The sequence below is a fragment of the Anser anser genome, assembly GCF_964211835.1.
Source record: "Anser anser genome assembly, chromosome: 2".
In the NCBI taxonomy this organism is placed as follows: Eukaryota; Metazoa; Chordata; class Aves; order Anseriformes; family Anatidae; genus Anser; species Anser anser.
The window spans coordinates 117,400,780-117,423,687 of record NC_139721.1 but is presented as its reverse complement, the minus strand read 5'-3'; the positions used below and the strand labels follow the sequence as shown (position 1 = coordinate 117,423,687).

Genomic DNA, 22,908 nt, shown 5'->3' with positions numbered 1-22,908 from the left:
TTGACTGGGACCTCCCCTGATAGCCAGGACTGCTGATAAATGATGGAAAGCGGCTTGGCCAGCTCCTCTGCCAGTTCTCTCAGTACCCTCAGGTGGATCCCATCCAGCCCCACTGACTTGCATAAATCCAAGTGCTGTAGCAGGTCGCCACCCATTTCCTTGTGGATAGTGAGGGCCACATCCTGCTCCCCATCCCCTTCCACCAGCTCAGGGTACTGGGTATCCAGAGAACAGCTGGTTTTGCCACTAAAGACTGAGGCAAAGGCGGCATTAAGCACCTCAGCCTTTTCCTCATCTTTTGTAACTAAGTTTCCCCCCGCATCCAGTAAAGGATGGAGATTCTCCTTAGTCTTCCTTTTTGTGTTGATGTATTTGTAAAAACATTTTTTGTTATTTTTAACGGCAGTAGCCAGATTGAGCTCCAGATGAGCTTTGGCCTTTCTAATTTTGTCCCTGCACAGCCTCGCAACATCGTTATAGTCCTCCTGAGTGGCCCGCCCTCTTCTCCAAAGATTATAAACCCTCTTTTTTCTCCTAAGCTCGAGCCACAACTCTCTGTTCAGCCAGGCCAGTCTTCTTCCGCGCCGGCTCGTCTTTGGGCACATGGGGACCCACTTGAATGCAAACCACTTTCCACCTCCTCTGCCATTTCCTCAACCCCCTTTATTCAAAGTAAACACTCCATTGAACATGTTTTTTTCTTAGGTGAGAATAAAACTAAAGAAAAAAAAAGACAAATGCTAACCATATCACACCATGTTGCACAGCAGATGTTGAGACAAACTATGCACCCAAGACATACTTATGGGGCCCACAGCCAACGGCACAAATTGCCTTTAGCAGCAACATTTACATCTGAAGGATAGAGGAAAAGGAGAGAAGAAGAAGAAGGAAGGAGGAACAGAGAGAAAGGGGAAGAGAAAAAGGGAAAGGGAAATTGTTCTTTGATGGCCAGCCAGGAAGACAAGTGATGTGGTCCCACACACAAGCAACCTCTCCTTGCAGCATGTGATCTCCCACAATACTTTTACCTCAATAACTAAATTGTTTCCATCACGACCTGCTCAGATTGCCCGTTATGCTATTAGCGGCAACTGGGGCCTGCATTCATCAGGTGCAAAAGCTGTCTGGCATGTACATGTGTATTTTGGGGTGATACTTATTAACCATTTAAATGACTATTATTACCTACTATGTCATCCAATAAAAACCTTTTTTTTTTTTTTTTTCCAGACTACACTACAAACCAGGGGTTATATAAGAGGTGGGGGGAGAAGTGAGTCTCATACTAGTGGCAATTGTGTCCCATGAGAACCACCTACAACAACAGTATCAGGTTTTGCAGGTACAAGCCCATAGAGTAACTGCACAAGAGCAATAAAATGAGAGCAACAAGGGAGAAATAATGCCACAACAGCTTAGAAGCATGGAGGAGAAAAGCTGCACATTTACAGTGAAAAGCAGTCTGTGATGTTACAGGGGAAAAGGCAGCTTGCGGGATGGCAAAGGGAAGCAACATAAAGGCTTAAGCACTCAAGGCACTGTGCAACATTAAAATATTCCTGGACAGCACTCTTTTAATACAATGTGAGTTTATATAGACAAGAACAAGGTTTGACAAATGACCATGCTAACGTCCTATGCCCCTGACAGGGTAATCATCCTTTTCACTAGCTGGGGATGAAAAGAGAATACTGTTTCTCCAACAGAATAAAAAATGTGTAGTTTATCCTTCACAGCCATTTGGTACTCTGGACAGCAAGGCTCTTGTCTTGTTCAACAAGCTGTTTGGGAAGGACCCTGATGCCATTTAGGAAATGTTTATACTGAAAAGTTTCACCCTTTACCACTTTCACATGGCATCTTTCCCAGCCATAGCCACTTACATTCAAAATCGGGGTGCTATCATAACACTGCCCTTGTTAATGTTCAATCTGGAATTAGTTTGCCTTTTTAAATAGGTTTTACTTCCACTCAGATTCAGTTTGGTTTAAGTTTTGGCAGGTAACACTTCATGTAAGTGATGTAAAAGCTGCAAAAATTCAGCCCAGTCTCTTGTAAATGGGTCTTAATCTTCTAACTTAATTTGACTCTGAGAAAGCAAAGCAGGGTTTCATTTACACTCAGGTTCTGTCCAGGATGTATCTGTAATGGGTTAATACATGAGTGATGTATATATATATCAGTGGTATTTTACATATAAGCAAAATATGCAAAACTCTAGAACATCAATAGAAGATACACGGAAGAACAGTAGAAACTTCTCGATCTACAGAATAGCATGACTGCACCACTTAATAAACACCTTTTGTCTCTGTTAGCTTGCTATTAACCCATTGTAAACAGAACCCTAATGTAAAGCTTGAATAAAGTTTATTATGCACTTACGAGAGTATGAGAGGTATTGAGATCACCATGAAGCAGTGACTACAAATTATCAGCAGATCAGAAAGCCAACATTTTAAACTTCCCCTCAGAGGATTTATCAAAACACCTTCAGGATTAAGTAATAATAGGAAATGACAATTTCTCAAATTAGATATGCCAAATCATTTATCACATTCAATAATTACCATCAACTCCAATTTGAAAAGATCAAGCTGACATAAAGAAGTGAAATTATTAATAACCTAATAACTTCATTTTTCTTTAGGACTGTAATTCACAAGACATTTCAGAAACTGATTAGTTTCATTATGATGGGTTCAATTTAGAGCTGATATCAATAAATGCAGCACATGAGAAATGGAGAAAGATGGAGAATGACCCTCACCCAAAAAAGGCTGTAGGCCAGCTGGGGAATGCTTTGAGTACCCAGACTGTGCCTCTGCTTTGCCATAACAGCACAGCACTTTACAGAAACTATGTTCTTAGGCTCAATGCCTAATAAATATTAGCAGAAAGAAATGCCTGTGGAATGTGAACTAGAAAAACTGCCTAATTATTTCAGGCATGGAAGTACAGGAAAGGCTGCTTTTTGCATTTTCAGGTTATCATGTCCAGGAACATACAGGAGATAAACAGAACAATTGAACTTCCAAGAAATAATGAGGCAATGTCATCTGCAGCATTACAGAATTGCCTGAGGAACAGAGCTCTACAAAGCTTACATACTGACACTGCTTGGGTTGTCTCCACTTACCTGTCTCCCTTCCATAGCTCCTCGCATTTCCTTGAAAGTCGAGCTAAATTCTCCAATGAAGTCATGCTTTCCATTGGAATCCCAGTCCCAAACTATGCACTGAGGAGAGAAAAGGGAAAAGAACATAAGAGCACATTTTTCTTTAGACAGAAAACAGGTTTTATTGACAAGCACTACAGGAAGAATTATGATATGCACTAGATGGAATGTTTCATCCAGAAGAAAATCACCAGTGATATTAAAAAAAAATATTCTTGTCCAGATAAAAATGAAATGACAAGTGGAATCTCAACACAGCTTGATATTGACAGCTTTGTGTTATCGAATCGGCTGATGAAAGCAAGGTCATGTATTTTAGAAAGAAAAGATTCATCTTTTAGCTAGGTGTAAAATTATTATGTACGTTTGCGTGTTCATGCTGAAGTGGCGTCCTGAATTAGGAGTAACCTACCTCACTGAAGTGCTTTACAAATATCAATTAATTTTCAAAACACTAGTTTCTGTGGTCAAATGTTACTCTTCTCATTTTTACAGTCAGTGAAGATGAGACAATAGTTACAGAGATCATCTTCTGAAATGGCTTTGATTTCATACACGTCAGTGTTTGGTGCCCATATCTTGGATGTTTTCCAGTCACTAGTAAAGCAAAATCCTGCTGGTAGTCATTCACAAATTCATGTATAAACATGAATATCTCAATGAGCTTGAGCTGTAAGAATTTATGTTGCAGACATTTCTAAATAAAATTCAGCTAGCCAAGACAAAATGCAGAGCAGTGACTACAAGCTTTGTTAAATATTATTTTTAAAACTAGCGCAAAGACAACAAAGGGGCTTACAACATTAAAGTACAAAATTCCCAATTCAGCTTCATGGTCTCACTAGCTAAAGCTTGCATACGTTGACAGAATCAGGAGCTTTTACTCAAAGCATCTTGCTACCAAACAACAGTTTTCCTTATTATTATTTTTTTGAGTAGAATTGCTTCAAAGCCTTCTCTGCAGTCACATGAGGACTGTGTTGGCATTTGGCTATCAGATGGCTTCGAGGGTAACTTTGAAGTTGTGATAGAGGTACTCTCTGCTGAGAAAGGCAGGAATGACCATAACTGGGGGTGATGGGGCAGCAATTGTGGGGTACCAGGTTTAGTGACAGTAGGTTTCATCAGGCCTCTTCATCTGAGACAGGCTCAGTGTTTTTAATCCAACACCAGCAGTCAGACAACACAGGAGTAATACAGGTTTGCTGCTCAGCAAGTTCTCAGACTCAATCCTTTTGAAATTTGCCTAGTCCAAAGAGGCACTTTAAGTTCACCCAGAGTTCACCCACAGAGACCACCAGATTTTGACTGGACCTCAAGCATTAAATATTTACAGTAAAGCATTTTAGTGGAAAAGACTTCCACTTCCTCTGGCTACACTTTGTAGCCAGCCTTTTAATGTGGCTCCATTTATACTGAATAACACAGTCAGAGTTGGTATTTAAGCACTGTGGCCAATCCCTTTTCACTGCACCACCAAAAGAGTGGTTTGTAAATTCAGTTTGAGGGTGTGAGACTTGACAGAAAGCTTGCAGCAATGGCAAAATAACCAAATTCTTGAAGTAAGAGCAAAAGGACAAAAACTTTCATGAGAGAAAGATTAACAACTTAATACAAGTGGGGTCTCACACAAAGTCTGCCACAACAGATATTCATCATCTAACAACCTCCCATCACAGCCATAAATTAATAGCATCTTCTGCACAAAATATTTGTCCACGTGAGGTGCATTGACTTGAAGCATAGGTAGGAAAGTAGATCCGTAAATCTAAGCCAGTTTACTGAATTTATTAAGCTATTAAGAGCTCATGCACCTCAGCTGCCTTTGTAGAAGGAACACAGGTGGTGATTTCATTAAATTTATACCCGGGACACCTCCATGCACTATATCACCACCCACATTATCATTTAGGTTCCTTTTTTCATAATGACAGTAGCCTTTTTTTGAACTTTCAATACTATTCTACTTAGCCTCAGGAAGAGATTTGGTTTGATGCAAGGGGAATTTCTCTGATCCACACAGAAGATGTGTAGCAGTGCTAATAAGAACTGCTCACAGGGAAAGAGCACAAGCATATGCCATATTGCTCCAGACATTAATCGGTTCAAATAGCTCACTGGTCAGGCAAAGACCTGTTTCGTAAGACTCCGTTATTTTGCTGTTCTATCACCTGCAATTTTGCCTACTTTCTTATGCAGGGAACCCAAAGGAGAGTAAGATCTCCAGATGATATTTGAAAAGCAATCATATTTTTCTCCAAGACACAGAGTTCCTTTTTAATTGCTTTGACATTGGCAGGGAGGGGGGATAGAGGCAGGGAGATGGGTTCCTCTGTGTTTGTTTATAGACAACATTTTATACAGCAGTAATCAAATGAGAGTGGGTTTCTGGTTCTGCTAGTGGTAACATTGCCTGGAATATAACTAGACACAGTATTTTTATCACTAACAGCCCTGGCGAATTCTTCTGATGAGATCTTCATTAAAAATCACTATGCGCTTATCAACTACAATTTTTAGAAGAGCTGGTAACAAAAAAAAAAAAAAGAAAAAAGAATTTAATTCACAAAACAATCTGAAAATATTTCTATTTCATACAGCTTGAAAAGGCTTCCTTTTCACTTTCTGTGAAATTTCCTATTAATGTAACTTATTTTTTTATTGAAACTACTTTCTAAATATTTCATGAAAAAATGGATTTCAGAGATAAAGCATGACTTAAAAAGATTCTTTTTTTCTTGTAATGATTGTGCAAATGGTTTAAGATCCTAGAAGGAACACTAAGTAAAAAGATATGTCAAAACCTCATAGCAAAATTGATATAAATGTGCAAAATGCTGGCTAATTTTCAAAATGTTTTCAGAAAAAAATATTTCACAAACAAACAAAAAATTTATTGTGAATTTTTCAACAAGCTTTACTTTGCCAGTTCTATCTTTACACTCTGTTAGAGCATAAAAACAAGAACAGACCTAACAGACCTCCAGGAAAATGTGCTTTGAAACATTTCTGCTAGAATGCTAACTCTTAGGAGGAGGGAAAAGCTCTGACTGCTGATTTGTGTTGAGAATTTTAACTGGAGATGAGCAAAGTTAAGTTACAATGCCCACCAGAGCAGGGATCCAACTTCTTGTTTGTCTCAAGCTAGAGGTTTGCTAACTTTAGCTTTCAGAAAGCCAGATGGTACTTTAATCTTCATACTGGCTTCATGGAAAAGACAAACAATGACAGTATTATCTTAGTACCATTTGCACAATTACAGCTAAGGGAGAAAGGGAGCTCTTGCAAGTACAGCCATTACAACTTCCTTTTTTCAGAGCTTCACATGGGGCCATAGAAATTAATTGTTATTCTCTGAAAAACATGCTGTACACATGAAAGATTCTGCATTTTAAGTGCCTGTGAAAAATATTTTTAAAACATACAAATACTGGGGCCCAGAAGTTTTTATAAAAACCTACCAAAATAAGCAGGGAAGCACTTTTGCAAATTATGCAGAATCAGGTAAGGACCAGATGTGATAGTCAGAGGATTATTTCCCTATGAAATATTTTAAAGGTTTTTGTTTGTTTGTTTTTTAAACAAGTCCCTATGTGCTTTTCAAAACAAATCCTCCATAGATAATCCTTTATCTCTAGGTAGACCTTAATGTATTCCTTGGATCTGCCCTCTTACAGGTTGCTTAAGCAGGTGATTAATAGCATACTTAAACTCTATTAAAAGTCTCATTGATTAAGGAGGTTTTCCATATGTTTAATTTTAAACACTGGTAAATCAGTATTCAGATAACCAGTGAAAGAATTCAGTCTTTTACCTCTTGGTTACAAGTTCAAATACAGGGAATAAAAACTTCTGACTGTCTAATCGTAGATGGTGATGGAATAGTGTTGACTGGAAAGATGGACAACATCCTTCATCCCTGCATGGTCCTTTCCATCTTCCCAAAATATTTGCTGCTGCAGGGAAAGGGAACACTGCTTCAAGATTTCTCAAGGAACTGATGCCTGATTGAGGTAACTAGTATACCTGCTACTAAAAGAGGAGCTCAAAGGATCAAGCCCTGGGTACATGCACTTTCATTCCTATAGCTTTTGTTTTAAGTGCCACAAAATCAAAGATTTCCTTTGGGGCTGAAATTGAACTTGAACTGAATTGAAATTGAAATTGAACACTGGGGAAAGGAGGGGGAAGCCTCCATTTTAGGAAGAAAAGGGTCTTTCAGGTGGATGCAGACGGAAATTTCCTCTGATTTTATTTCTGTCTAGCTTTCTCACTGAGCAGAGACATTGGCAACACTCTCACTACAACGGGAACTTCTGAGCAGCATGCAAGAAAAAATGTATTTGCACTGGAGATGCAACTGCATGGGCTTCTCTGGCAGAATTTCCTAGCCTTGCTACCTCTGTGTGAGCAGAAAACTTGCTCATTTTTTTAAACTATATTTCACTAAAATATCATTTGGATTTTATTAACCATTCTCCAGCTCCAGTCAGTACTTATGTCCTACGGTGCGATGATGCTGAGATAAGAAACTAAACTATTTCTAAACCCAGTGTCTCTCACAGATTGAGGCAGCGTTCTTGTTTGATAATTCAACAGCAAAAGAACAATTCCTACCTCAGATTTTGACCATACGATTCAAACTCAAACTTTAATTTTTAAAGTTTTATTCATGTGGCCTGACTTGACACAACAGAGTGGTGTTCCAAGTCTCAATATATGAGTTGGACTGTATTTTCACTAAGCAAAATTCCTATTGAATTGTCATAAAAGAATTCTTGCCATGCTCACCATCCTATTTAGCTTTGACCACAAGGAGAACTAAGAGCGAAGACTGACCACTGTAAGTACATGTTTGTGTGTGTGTAGGTGCAGAGGTTATTTTCCCAATATACCTTTGGGGAAGGGCTTAAAGTGATTTGTCCCCATTAGGTTGTCATAGTGAGACAACCGTTATATATAGCACCTTTGTGCAGAGGTAATGGAGAGCCTTGTAACTTAACCTTGTAATTTATGACCAAGCCCAAAACATGCTCAGAAGGTTAGTTTTTAATAGACTGGCAGTGAGTCTCATGACTAAATCCTATCTGGAGGTTGCTGACAGCTAGACCATGGAAATACACTTCCTGAAAACAATCCATTTGAGTTGCCCTCAGCCAGCCAGACACTGCAGATTACAGAATGTACAAAGCCACCAAAAACTAAGAAATTCCCAGTTCTGCCAGCTTGAGTTTCTCCAGTTGTGCTTGTGTTCAAAGTCTAAACACAAAGTGTTAGTATTATTTGTGCTGGTATTAGCTTGCCATCTAGGCAGAGAGGTACAGCTCTGGACCTCTAACAAATCTCCTAACAGCATAACAACTTACTTAACTTAAAGCACTTCATTAACTTGGGACCACAAGACACCAGCTTGAGTGGGACAGAAGATCAAATGTCCACTCTCCGACTGCCTTCTCCCAGAAAAAGGGCAAAACCACCAAAAAGGCAGCAGCCCCAGGCATCCAAAATCCTTGAATATGAAGCTCCCTAGTCTGATCTGTCTCTGATGCATGCAGGAACCTAGCTCATACATTGCATAAAAGAGAGATTTCTCTGTGTGGTGTTACTTCAGTATCTATCCTCTGAGACTTAATAAGGAGTGAAACGGACACCTTTTAAGGAAGAAATTATCTTTGCTCATTAAATGCCTGCAGTCCCTAACGAGGTTTTGGGGCAACAGTACAGGACAAGCGGTTAAATTCTGAACAGAAACTGTCTTGGGTGGCTTTTCCTTACACTTCTGTGAAACGAGGTATTTTGTGGATATGACAATGAGGAGAATGCTCATTTTTGGACCTGAATGTAATAAATTACAGCTAGTCAGTTACAATGCTTTTACCTTTAAACTTTAAACTAAAGTAACACCACAGTAATTTTTAGGTAAGTGTTTATATGGCACCTATTATCTCTCAGAGAAACAAAATCTTGAGGCAAATGTCAGTGACCTGCCCTGCTTCTATAATCACCCCAACTCGCCAGGTGGCATAAGCGACCTGTGATCAGCAACATCTTAGTAAAATAAATAAAAAATAAAATAAAAATAATAATAAAATAAAAGTTCAGAAAAGCCAACAGAGAAAGTAAAAAAAATCTGAGAAAAAAAAAAAACTTTACTTGATCTTCAAAGTGATATTTTCTGGAACAAATTTTTCTCAGTCTGTGTCTCATCAGGTTTATTATTACTTGATAATGAAGTAAACCTACTGTACCTCCCTGAAGTATATCTACCCCATTTGGAATACTTCAAAGAAGGTTTTTTATAGGAAGGTCTTTATCCACTACCTACCCATTCTCCCCACTTGGGTATGAGAAAAGCTATGTGAAAACTTCAGTACAAAAGCTGAAACACTTCATGTTATCCTACTTCCATATTCATGATGTTCCAAGGCTCGAATCTTCATTACCCACATCACAACCCTGGGTTACATACTGGAGAATAAATTGGTCTTTCTTCCTTTGTTTGAAATTCTTCAATCCGTGTTTTTCTCTTCCAAGCTGGTCATCACTTAGTTTTCTCTTTTCAGTAGCTGTCCGTCTCCAACAATTTAAAATAAACTTTTTTTTATGGCTCATTTTAGATTTCCTCTGAAGTTGGGCTCCAGTGAGAATAGACTGTACCAGATGTAATGAACCAATGTTTCTTGCGAGTCTCTCACTGGCTGAAGTAAAGCCTTCTTCAGAGCACTGTAGATAAAATATTTGAACTTTTTCCTCTCAGGAAGATTAACTCAATTTTTCAAACTGTTTCCGAACTACTCAAAAAACTGGACTAATGGCAGAAAAAGAGCTTATACCCTACATTGTTAGGCTTGTGCAGCCTCTATGAAGGCAACCTAGAAACAACTTTGAAAGTTATCTTCTTGACTACAGAGCCTCGCTCTTTTTGAGAACTACAGCTTCTTTTCTGCTGAATTTGAATTGACTGATCCTCACGAGTAGACCAGCATAGCTGAGTTTGCTCCAGTAGAATCAGTTAAAATCCCAGCTCTATTACAGGCAATGAGATGTTTCCTATTAACTTCAACAGGTGCTAGGATTCCATCAATACCATTGTGCTTCACCTCCTGTATGTAGACAGTGGTAATTGATACATTACAGTTGACAGGGTTGTATTGGATTCAGATCCTTTGCCTATTGACACAGAAGGAGATTTGAGATATACACTGATAACTTCCTCTTGGTTAATGGCAAGTGACTCAGCATTTCCTTCCACATCCTACAGTAAGTATAGTACCCAAGACAACAGTCAAAACACAAAGAAAAATAATCTTGCAGTGGATCTAAGCTTATGATCCATTTGGTTTCAAAATTATCTGCCTTGGAGAAAGAAGAGTGAAAGAAGGGAAAATTCACAGTTTTCTACAAAGAATGGCAGGTCCTCTGATTTAAGATCAGAGTGAGTGAGTCATGCTTTATTGATAGCTGCAATACAACACCAGCCTGAGCCTATTTCACTTCTTGGCCAAATGAAAAAAGGGACCATTTGCAGAACCATCATCACCAACCCTATCTCTCTATACCACCACTGGAGATTTGAGCACATCAGCAGTGGCTCTGCAATGACAGGAAGCCTCACAAATGGATGTTGTCTCTACTCGACAGCTCACAGCAGGTAAAAACCATCAGGATAATTTCAAAACCAACTAACTAAAAAACATAGCTTGCTGATTACCCTTACTTGTATTACAAGGGTATCTAAGAGCCTCAGACACAGAACTTTCACCCTTTTTATTGCTTACACATGCACCCCCCAGATATTTCCCTGAAATAGAGAAATACACTAAAATAAATTACATTTGAGAGAGCAACTTATAACTGGATTTTCAATGACTGTAGGTTACAATGGTGACAAAAAGACATCTACTTTAAAGTCACAGTTAAGTTTATGCAACAGTCAGCATATATGGAAGAAACTGTGCAGTTACTAAATAAGTTCAGCATGGATGTGACTGCACACTTAGATTTGCAAACTGTCTTGAAACAAATGTCTGTGTAGTTATATTGCTTGACTATTAAATTATTAATAACTACACTTTTTATGGTAAGGACAAAGAACTCCTTGCTAATTACATTTTTTTTTCTATTTTCTCATCCAAAACACCCCTAGCAACTTAATATGCAATACAGAAATGGAATAATTTTTACGTATCCTGCTTGTATTCATGAAGACTTAATTGTCTGAGAGACAAAAGAGCACTCTGGAGCACCTTTAAAACAAATATAAAACAGCGACAGTCCATCTGAGTCAATGAGATTTCAGTTTTTGAGCCTATGTCTTTGCCTGAATAGTCCATACCATAATGTTAAACTTTTTACACATGTAATAAACACATAAAACAATAGCAAAACATAATAAGAGCAAAAACATTCGCAAGCACTGTCCTAAAATTCATTTAGTGCCTCATGAGTGAGATTATCACTACCTCGCATGTAGTTTTCTCCATGAGCATCTCTCCTTAGTTCACAGTTTGTCCTGTCCTTATGCAAAAGAATATACCTTCCAAAACTTTTAGGAGAGGTGACAAATTAGTTTACTGACATAGTAGTGCGTCCCCTCATTACCAGCATGTACCTGAGATTTATACCCACCCGGCAAACAATCTTGTGTGCCAAAAAGGCATTGCTTATCACCAGGCCTCTCTGATGTACCTATTGGAGAAGCTGCAGACACATCAGTGAAATCTATCATAATTTGTTGGTGCATATCAGTAAGCTCTCAGACAGAACAAGACTCTAGTTCCGACTGTTTATTCTCGGATTCTAAAAAAAAGACTCAAGTTAGCTTTATCTTGTGCTTTCAGTCAGCAGATAAAAATCAACCGTTGTCTAGAGCAGGGAAGGAAGATGATGTTGGTTGGCAGTAAGAGTACAAAGTGCTCTTCCCTACCACAGCAGCAGGAATCTGCCCCCAAACACCACTTACAACAATGAGGACTGTGTACACAAAGTGACTGATTGCTCTGTTCTTTCTGTTGTCAACCAGTGGGGGAGTTAATTACACGTGTCTCTTGTATATCATTCCAAAAGAATGACCTGGCAAATGGCATTGGGTTTAATGGTCCTGAACCAGTCACTCTATTCAGTGGATAATACCACTGTATAAACAGACAAAGAGGTGGATCTTCCCAGTTTGGGGTAATTTGTGGAACTAATACTGGCACAGGTTTCAAACATGGAAAGTTTTTAGCATGAAGGGGACAAGAAATCAATTAACAAATATGAAGCAATTTTGAATGTTTACTAAAATAATATTTTAAACCATGTTTCCTAAGGAAAACAAAGAACTGAAATATTTAGATTTCTAGATTAATTAGAGACACGATGCATAGGCCACTATAGCTGAAATGGCTAAAACAACATAAGAGGTCAATGTTAAAGGTTAAACCTAAGCTTAATTTAAGGGTGAAGATCTGTGAGAACAAAGGTCATGATTCCTCTTATTGTATTCACATAGAGGATTTTTAAAGCCCTTTCATGTGAAACCTCTGCTGATTTTTTTTTGCATTTGTCACAGCAGTGATCACTGGGTATAAGTGGTCTCATTTCAGGTTTTAGTGTTTTGGTTTTTTTTGTTGGTGTTGCTCTGAGCTTCAGTTAGCGCCATCATACAAACATATTGTTGCCTGAAGGTGAACGCTCCATATACCTCCTTTTGATTACCACAGAGATTATTTATTTAAAAAGAAAACCTCCAGCCTCTTTTAGCACTGCTTTTAAGTTAGTTTTCTGGTGAGAGACTTGGTTTATGTCCTATATTGTATTTACTGTTGAATTAATCACCTGCACGGACACTGAAAGCATCTCGATGAAGGATCTGAGCCGCTGCACTGCCACAAGCTCTTACAGCAACGTATCATCAAAGATTTCCAGTAAGAGTTAAATTAAGACCATGACATGGTGTCTGGATCTTTCAAAAAAGATTACATATCAGCTAAATAGCAAATATTTTCCTCTTTCTTGGAAGCTTACAAGCTAAGAACATGAAACAGATGGTAACATTCTCGACATACAGCATAGCTTTTATGTAACTGTTCAGACCTCTGTTTTTTGTACACACACAGTAACCTAGTTTTTTTTTGTTTTTTTTTTTTTTTTCTTGTACTGGATAGAAAATAGGCCTTAACAGACTATGTTAGCGGTCTGCCTAAAACTATGTAGACTTCCTTTTCTATGCATTTCCCCCTTGTATCCATTCAAGTGTTTTACAAACGTAAATTACAAATGTTAAGTTCTTACTTAAACTACTCCTTATTTTCCTGGTTTGTCTCTTCCCATAACAATGAATGTCATGCTTTCTATAAGTAAATATGCCACATGGTGGCATGGAAACTTGAGACAGAGCTTGCTGGGAAAATTGATGCATGAACAGGGAGCTCTTGCATTTGCCGATCGTCAGATCTTTTTCCAGCATCTTTTGAGAATCACAGAATCACAGAATAGTTTGGGTTGGAAGGGACCTTAAAGATCACCTCGTTCCAACCCCCCTGCCATGGGCAGGGACACCACCCACTAGATCAGGTTACTCAAAGCCCCATCCAGTCTGGCCTTGAACACCTCCAGGGATGGGGCATCCACAGCTTCTCTGGGCAACCTGTTCTAGTACCTCACCACCCTCAGAGCAAAGAATGTCTTCCTTATGTCTAGTCCAAATCTACCATTTTTTTTAGTTTAAAACCATTACTCCTTGTCCTATCACTACAATCCCTCATAAAGAGTCCCTATCCTGCTTTTTTGTAGGCTCTCGTTAGATGGAATCAGGAAGGAGCAACCTGGAAACCCAATGTGCTCAGCACCATGGTTACTCTGCGTGACTGGCAGGTTTTGGCATATATAGAATAGATCAGAACAGTTGGAAGGAACCTACAAAGATCATCAAGTCCAACCACATGATCTCTTTAGGGCTAATCAAAAGTTAAAGCATATTATTGAGGGCATTGTTCAAATGCCTCTTAGACACAAAGGTACGTGGCATGAACTACCTCTCCAGGAAGCCTGTTCCAGGGTTTCACCACCCTCACAGTACAGAAAATTTTCCTCATGTCCAGTCTGAACCTCCCCTGGCACAGCTTTGAGCCTTTCCCATGTGTCCTGTCATCAGTGACCAGGGAGCAGAGACCAGCACCTCCCTCTCAGCTTCCCCTCCTCAGGAAACTGCAGAGAGCCATGAGGTTGCCTCTTGGCTTCCTCTTCTCCACAACAGACAAACCAAATGTCCTCAGCCTCTCAGCAGCCTCTTCTGACAAAAAGATATGTAAAGACTAGGATATGGAGGGAAGGGAGAAAACTGTGGTAGACTATAGGCTGAGGAAAGCAGAACCACTGAGATTTCCGTATGGGTGAAATGATCTAGAAATCAGATGAAAGCCTGAGCCTAATGAGGTAACTTGAGTGCTTTGTTACAGCATTAAGTGAGGCCAGATTCTTCCCCTATGGAGTGGGTGGGACACTGTGTAATGTATATATATACACACACACATATAATTTACATTATATTTATATTAATATATAACAAAATATATTATAAAATACATTAAATATTATCTTATTACATGTATTGCCCAAACCAACAATTAAAATCATATATTATCATTGCTTTATACGAAAAGGAATATATATCCTTCCCTGCTTCTTGAACAAGGAAACATGATGACGTGTAAAGTTACTCATAAGGAAATTCAGCCATATATATAGGAACTAAAAGAAGGAGTCTGACAGCTTTGTGTGAGTGTAGCAATATACCTAAGGGCGTAACAATTTTTCTAAGAGATAAATAGTTCACTGCACACAGAACACACTAGAAAGTAGTTCAGACCTTGAATCACTACTTTGACTTTTTTTTTCCCAAATATGCAAAGAAAAACATGTAAAAACAACTAATTTATTTGATTAATTTTGTTTCCCTCCCTCTTCGGAACTGTCTACAAACAGATGATGATTTTTGTGAAATGATATATTAGTCTGAAGAGTTTCTGTGCTTACCCTATTTCTCATTTGTAAGCAATTTGTTGTGGCTGAGTGAAGGTTCAAAGTTTGGTTTTAAACAAGCCCAATAAAATTCTGACATATTCACAACATATTCACAAATAAGAGTCCAAACTGTCCAGCAGTGAAAGCAGTGGTGAGAAGCCCAGTATTAAGATTTTCAGGAAGGAAATACCTACTCAAAAGCAGTTTCTTGGCATGTTTTCCAGTGTCAAGTTTATCTTTGGGACTTCTCTGTTTCGACTGAACTATCAATTTTCCAACAGACAACTAGCAGTTCTGAAAATATTCGTGTCCAACCACCTTTCCACCATTAAAATAAACAAATAAAGATTAACCAAATGAAGAAACTTACATATGGCTATAATCAGTGGCAAATTAAAAAGAAGGGAAAGATAAACCTTCGATCTACCCCAACAAGACATGATTTTGGCAAAAGATAGTAGTGATGACAAATACTCTGCACCAGACTGTGACTGGCACTGACATAATTTGAGTGATCCTTTAAGTGAAAGGGTTATGGGGTGGATTTTTCTGTGCAGGGGCACCCTCCAAATTCAGGAGGAGATCAAAGCTCACTGAAAAAAAAATATATATATATATACACATATATATATATATATAAAATTGCTGCAACTCCAAGTGCTGTTGCAGCATCTGGAATGTGCCAAAATCCTCCTTCAAAGGACAAGAGAGATGACCCTGTTCACTGGCCTGATTCCAGCACAAGCAATTAAATTTCTACCAGCTCAACAACTCCTGCAGTTCAGCCTGCAATACTGTTATTTGTCGCTTCCTGCCCTGAACTGTCACAGCGTTTCCGCATGCTCTTGAGAAGTTGCCACAGTTCTCCCCCAGAGGTAGGTGCCTACCAGCAGCAGATGAAGCCTTCCTCACATGCACGACTTTGCAATTACCGTGTTGAAAGCAACTAAGATCCAAACCCTTCACTGTTCGTGGTTCTATCATCTTTCCTTGGCTGAATTAAATCTAGGCGTAGTTGAGGATGCCTAGGTTGTAAAGAACAACTTAAAATACTTGCACTTCTGTGGCTAAACATCATAGAATAAAATGGAAACATACATATCTGCTCATTTTTTATTTACTTATCTGCACTTCAAATCAGTTATGAGGTGATACAAGAGTTATGAGATTAAATGAAAGAAAATGGCTGACCGTCTGTGACCTTTCTGTAAGAATAAATCCCCTACATTTCAGTATGCCTGCTCTCAAGTTAAAAAACAAACAAACAAACAAAACAAAACAAACAAAAAAAACGAACATACCCCAGACTGAAGAAAACTACAAGGTAGACTGGGAGAAAAATGATATAATTATCATTCCAGAATATTTCTGTGGTGTATAAAACTAGCAAACAGTTTTGGAAAAAAGCAGCAATGCCCGGTACTGCTGAGTTTAGCAGAGGACTTGGGTGATTCTCAAGGAAAGAAATGCAGCATTTGGGAAAAATGAGAACTTCAGCAAAGATTGTAGCTTATACTCTAAAACCAGACTTACAATAGGTGAGCTCTATGTTTGTACTCCAAATAAATGGTAGAAATCACAGCGCTTAGATACCTAAGTACTCTTTCTGAATAAGCAATCAGGTACTTAGATTGCTTAAACGACCAAAATTATGCCACAAATAACTGGAGGTGAATAAAAAGAGGCCTAGTTAAAACTGAGCTGATAATTCATTCCCTAATGTCAACATTTTGTCAGATTAATGTGCAATTTCCTTTGCATTCAGGAAAATGATGTAGGTGTGGACATTCTTTCATTACTCTGCTAGGTGAATTACGAAACTATCATTAAAATAATTACTAATGGAAGAAGAAGGTGAATCAAACATTTAATTCCATGTAACTATAACCCCCATTTCCTCTTTAATGTGGGTGATTTATCTTGCTATGATTAAAGGACGTGAGGACACCTAAGCAAAACATGTGCCTGTATCAATAGGGTAGTTATTAAACAATGATGATAATTCAGTAAAAAAAAAAAGAAAAAAAAAAAAAGAGAGACCCTACACAAAGAAGAATATTCAGGCAGAATAAAGGGATTTGTCTGGCTGGTCACTACATATTTTCTGAAGACTACCCACAAAGCAAAGTAATTGAAAAAAACAAATTAAAGTAATAAATACCAAGTTCATCCTATTAAGCAACCGCAACTGGAACTAACAGGATTTTTGAATATCTTTTCTACTTCATCATGTTCCTTCTCCCAGCTTCCCAAACCATGTGGTATGTTTGCACATTGCCTCTGTATAGTTCACCGCTTTTTAGAAAGATATTCTCATACATTCATGGAAAGCACAAATTACTCTATCTTTAATGACAGAGAAAAGTAAGAAGATAAAGCACCAGCAACCATGTCAAAACCCACATATTATAAATAATAATAGTAAAGAATTCATAACAGAATACTCAGTAGTTGGGTATCCCTTGGCAGTGGCAGACAGGTTTCCCTATTAAAAGAGAAAGAGAGAGAGAGAGAGAGAGAGAGATCAAGAAAGGAAGGAAGGAAGAGAAAAACCCACAGACAGATGGGGACACAAAAGAAAAACATGAATCAGTCATTCTGATTGTACCCTGTTAATAAAAACAAAAAAACCTCTTAGTTTCAAACAGTTTAGTCAGGTTCCAAGTTCTCCTTATTTGTGATGTGTGCACAGGGACTGAAATTTGCAGTTAAATGTTTTAGCAGGTTCCAGCACACTCAGTATCATACAAAGCTACAGAGAATAATGCTACTGAGCTTTATCGTATGCCTCTGACAAGTCACCAGTTCAAAGATTTTAGTTTCATTGACTTCCTTTTCAAGGGAAATAGTGAGAAAATTATGGAAATGTAAATAAAGCAGCTTTTCTTAAATTGTAGTGACTGCTACAAATGACTGATTATTGTCATCCTTCATGTTACTATGTTCCATGCATTTATTATTGGGAACCACTATCTGAAACCACTTGTATAAGGCTCTGAACTGCAGGTGGCACCATTATGTCATTATGAAATGAAACAACATTATTCTTGAGATAAGTAGGCAGCACAGGAGTCTAACCTACTTAGCAATGTACTCTATACGCTATGAATAAAATTTATGCAATCTAATACTAGTCATATATAGGAAAAACAATTCTCTCTGAGAGAGAGATCATCTGATGCAAAATGTCAACATTAGCTGAAGTAAATGGAGCTGTATCAGTTACACGAGCTGAGAACCTGTCTCATTGACCTTCAACGGCCTTTGGATACGGCTGTTGGAAGAACACCTGAGGAAAAAAAAAATCTGCAAGCATAATAGTGTGAGGTCTTTAAAACAGTTGGCCAGAAGTAAAGCAGATGTCATCTCTTCACAGTGCAATCAATTCTGCTATGGATTGAGAGAAAATGAAGAGGAGACATAATGATGGTGTTTCCATATTTTAGAAAAAGAGCAAGCTGTGTACCAGGAACCCATCCAGTACACAACCACCATACTCCCCAAATCTGACCCTATCCTAGTACATAGACTACAAGAACTTTGTGATGGAGTTGGCAGGAACAGGAGGTTGGCTTTGCACCATTCTGCAACAGAGCTACTTGGAAAAAGAGGGAGCTCCACATATTTTAAAAAGAGGGAACACCACATATTTTATTTTGTGCTATGAAACACATTAAACCTGGGTCTAAATCTAAATCACATAAAGTGTACTAGCTATGGCAGCTCTGCAGTCAGCACACACTTTTCTACACCTTTCACTTGCATACACAGAAATATTTCCAATTTGTGATGACTCTGCTGTGTACAGAAACACAGTTTCCAGGAGACTTTCGGCTTCTATGGAGCACTCAAAAGAGGTATCTCTTGCCTGCAAGACAACCAGCATGCAATGTGTACAGAACACAAAAGCATTCACTTCCACTGGGTATACACCAGCATGTCAGCAATTACCTTCACTCTCTTTCAGTATTCTGCAGTATCATCAGGAGCATTTTTATAAGTCAGTAATAGCTGCCAATCTCCCTGTAAGCTAGCCCCCACCTACCAGTTTGATCAATTATTCCCAAGCTATCTAAATTCTCTCAGGGAGACCTCCTTTGGCTGCAGTAAAAATATTGTTGCTGAGCAGTCAGCTAACAGTCGAGATATTAAGGTGAAGCTGAGCAATCAGTGGGGACTCAAAAGTGGAAAGATGCAATCCAAGGAAGAATCTCTCAGGAAATATAAAAAGAAATAGGTAAGCAACCTTTTATATAAATGGGCCTGAAAGTACTCAAGGCTCATAGAAACCTGTATTCCAGACAAGGTAACATCATATAGGATAGAAATTTCTCCATTTTTTTGTTATACACTTTGCTTTCTGACTATCCACAATGCATTATTAGGCTGAATTCCAGTGGTGTATAAAGAGCTGGCGTAGTCCTTAACAGAGACTCAGATAACTGATCATGCATCTCAGACTGGAAGTGGATTGCTCATTTTGATGATATAATTTCATTCCAGTTTTGAACTACGCACACATGAGGTGAAATAAAAACATGAAATTTGCAGAAAAATGTCAACCTGTTACTTGTAATTAAATTCTCACCATCTTACTTCTTCTGCACTTGGTTGGAAAATGTATGTACAGAATTCTTCATATTCAGAAAGGAGAGGTAGGTACCTGAGCACATGATGCAATGTCTGGATCTCCAAGAATAATTTGGGGCCAGGAGTTAACTTTTGTGCATTTTTTTTTACTCATCTACAAAAAGAAGGTAACACTCAATCTAAGTACCTTTCTTCAGATATGCTAATGAAGAGGTCTCCAAGAAGGAGTTGTTGCCCCTTTTAAAGGGAAACATTATGTTAAGTGTTACAGACACCTCATGCAATACTGTAATTCCCTTCCTTAGTCAGTGAACAGCCTGACTATCCTGTATATCTCTAAGATCCTCCCTGATACATCTGTCTTTGACAGCATTTGTAAATAGAACACCTTTTCCTAATGACAGCATGAGGGAAAAGGGTTTTGTCTCCCTGGAGGACTTTCATGATTTCAGAAGCCTCCTTCCTCTGTATTACGACAAACATAAGAGTGTTCACATTTCTCTTAGGGACTGAGTGAAGAAACAGAAAACAGTGTTTCTACCCTATGGGTATGGCACGTTCTGCTTTGACTTTCTGCTCCACCATTTTCTCCACTTTTCAGTGACAGGCTTTATCCACCAGTAAAGGAGCTATTTGAGTCTATTGCTGGGTGCTTCTTTCTTATTCTTCTCCGTTGGAGCCGTTTCCCTTTGCATAAATCTATAAGTTCTTTATAAGGTTTTGAACCTGAGTTTTCCACATCAAAGGAGAGCTTATAAATATCAGATGATAGCATCAGCTTTTCTCTTGTTCACTCCCTTCAATACAATTATACGATGTGGATCCCCTTGAATAGAAAAGACTGGTAAAATCAGCTCGTAATTAGCCAATGGCATGTATTCAAATTGGTTTTCCACATCTCAGCCAGATGTTCTGGCTTTTGCAGCATTAATTGCTCTCCCTCTTTCTTTCTCTGTCTCATTCTAACCAGAAATTCCAATCCTGTCTAAAATACTTCTCAAGGAAAACTTTTGTCAAAGTAGGTGTATTACGATGAGTTTCAGATGCAGTTAAACCAAACTCTTCCAGTGAACAACCACCTCTAGAAAACATCTGTTTATACTTGACAGCCACCTTACAGCTCTGCTGTTGAGTGTCAAGAGCAAGTGGCTGCACTCCCTTGTTCTAGCACTGATTCACTATGTGATCTCAATCAAATTTTTTGGATGCACAAATGTATTTGTCTTTTTCAAAATCCTAGCCAAAAATCTCCAATGTATTTCAGTTAAAATTACTTGAATTGGGCTGAAGTCGTGTGGTTTCAGTTTACTGCCAGTTTAGGGAAAGGGCTAGTATATAAAAACATACTTCATATTTGTTCTCTAGTTTTACATATTCATCTAAGAGATATACTGTTAACAACATCATTTGAATTCAAAATGTTAAGGTCCCTTCCAGACAAAATTATACCATAATTCTGTAATCACCTAAAGGTATCTAGATCTAAAATACTAGCAGAAGACCAGTAAATACTCCATTTTTTTTCTAAGAGATGACTCCTGAAACTTAGTGAGGACTATTACGCTATGCCTCAGCACAGACCCAGGCCCAAAGAACACCTGCTATCTAATCCCAGCTCAGAAAGCCTTTTCATGGTTTAAGTCACTTCACTGGTATATCTTATTTATGCTATCAATATTGTGGATATAATTAAATATTTAAGCACTTCTGTGGTGGCTTTGGAAGTAAATGTAACATTAATAACATCTGTGGAAAAAAAAAAACAAAACACTTTAGAAATGCTGGTATTATGTTAGCTAACCATGATGTCAAAAATGGAATAGGAATGGTTTGAAAATATTCAAGGTACCATTCCTGAATATCACAATATATCATCCTGCTTGGTTAAGTGATTGTCCAGCTTCACTTAAGTGGATATAGTTAGGTATCCATGATAGAGATAGCAGGTGCGAAGTATGAAAAAAGAAACTGACTGTTGCTTAACTGTTGTATTCAGGGTAACAGGACATTGCACATTTTTCTGTCATAAATAAATAAGTAAATAAATGACAGAAATGAACTTTGTCAGAAACACTCCTGAGTTCTGAAACAAATGCCCTTCTCTGAGGTGCTTAAGGATAGCATGGCCCAACAACGAGAACAACTTTTCTTAATTGTAATGCACAGGAGATGCACTGGAGAAAAAACAGAAGAAGTAGAAAGTTGGCGACCATTTTATTTCAGAGCAAATTTTCTACCTAGGGTAGAGGGGAAGGAGAGAAAACATGCTGATAGGCCTTTTTGCAGCTACTGCTACGTCATTTTAAAATATGAAATCACTGAAGTCTGGAACAGGAAAAGGCACTAAAGAATTATTACTAGCATAGAGATGCCACATGAAAAATAGATTCTCAAGGAAGAGAAGCTTTAGGCAGCTTGTTCAACCTTTAGGAAATCAAACTGGAGTATAAAAGAAGCCATGTGTTAAGCTGTTTTTATAAACGCCAAGCACAGTTAATTTCAAAATAGCAGTCTCTTCATGTTCATTGAATCAAATTCATGCTCATATATGGTTATGTTTCTCCACTGTAAGAAACAACAGTAAAGGGAACATGCAGTTGCTCCTTGCAGTGCTTTCACATGCATTTTAGTAACATAGTCTCTTGTAGATGAAAACAGCATTTTTATCACAAAGCCAATGGCACTGTGACTTAAGTACTTGTCACTTCTTAAGTACTACTCCAGATTTACAGGGTATTTTAAGATTCCCAGAATATAGTTGAGACATTTCATCTAAAAAAATATACCAGGTAGGAAATTAAAATGACTTATCGGTGGTCCCCTTTCATGAAAGGCAGCTCAGAAGTGCAGATCTTGTCTATATGAAATGCATTCCTCCCAAATATACTTTTCTACAAAATGAGAGGGGACATCAAATACCGCACCAATAAAGATGCTGACTACAGAGCCTGTCCCACGGGAACATCAGCCTGAGCTCACTGCTATCCCGTCTCCCTGCACAGCAACAGAATTATGCGAAGCACAACCCTTACTGGAGGTTGCAAAACTCAGTGCACAAATTTTTCCAGTTTGATCCAAACCAATTAGAAAGCAAAACAAAACAAAAAAAAACAACAATCAAGAAACCAAAA

At 38.3% G+C, this 22,908-nt stretch overlaps 1 protein-coding gene across 3 annotated transcripts in view; it reads right to left on the bottom strand.

The window, feature by feature from the left end:
• Nucleotides 1-22,908, bottom strand: part of CPNE4 (copine 4) — a 293,591-nt gene that overhangs the window by 52,434 nt on the left and 218,249 nt on the right. For all 3 annotated transcript variants that reach the window (XM_083825879.1, XM_083825877.1, XM_083825878.1), the window contains exon 8: nt 3,143-3,241. In XM_083825879.1, the coding sequence (XP_083682005.1) occupies nt 3,143-3,241 (99 nt within the window). The remainder of the gene's footprint in view (nt 1-3,142; nt 3,242-22,908) is intronic.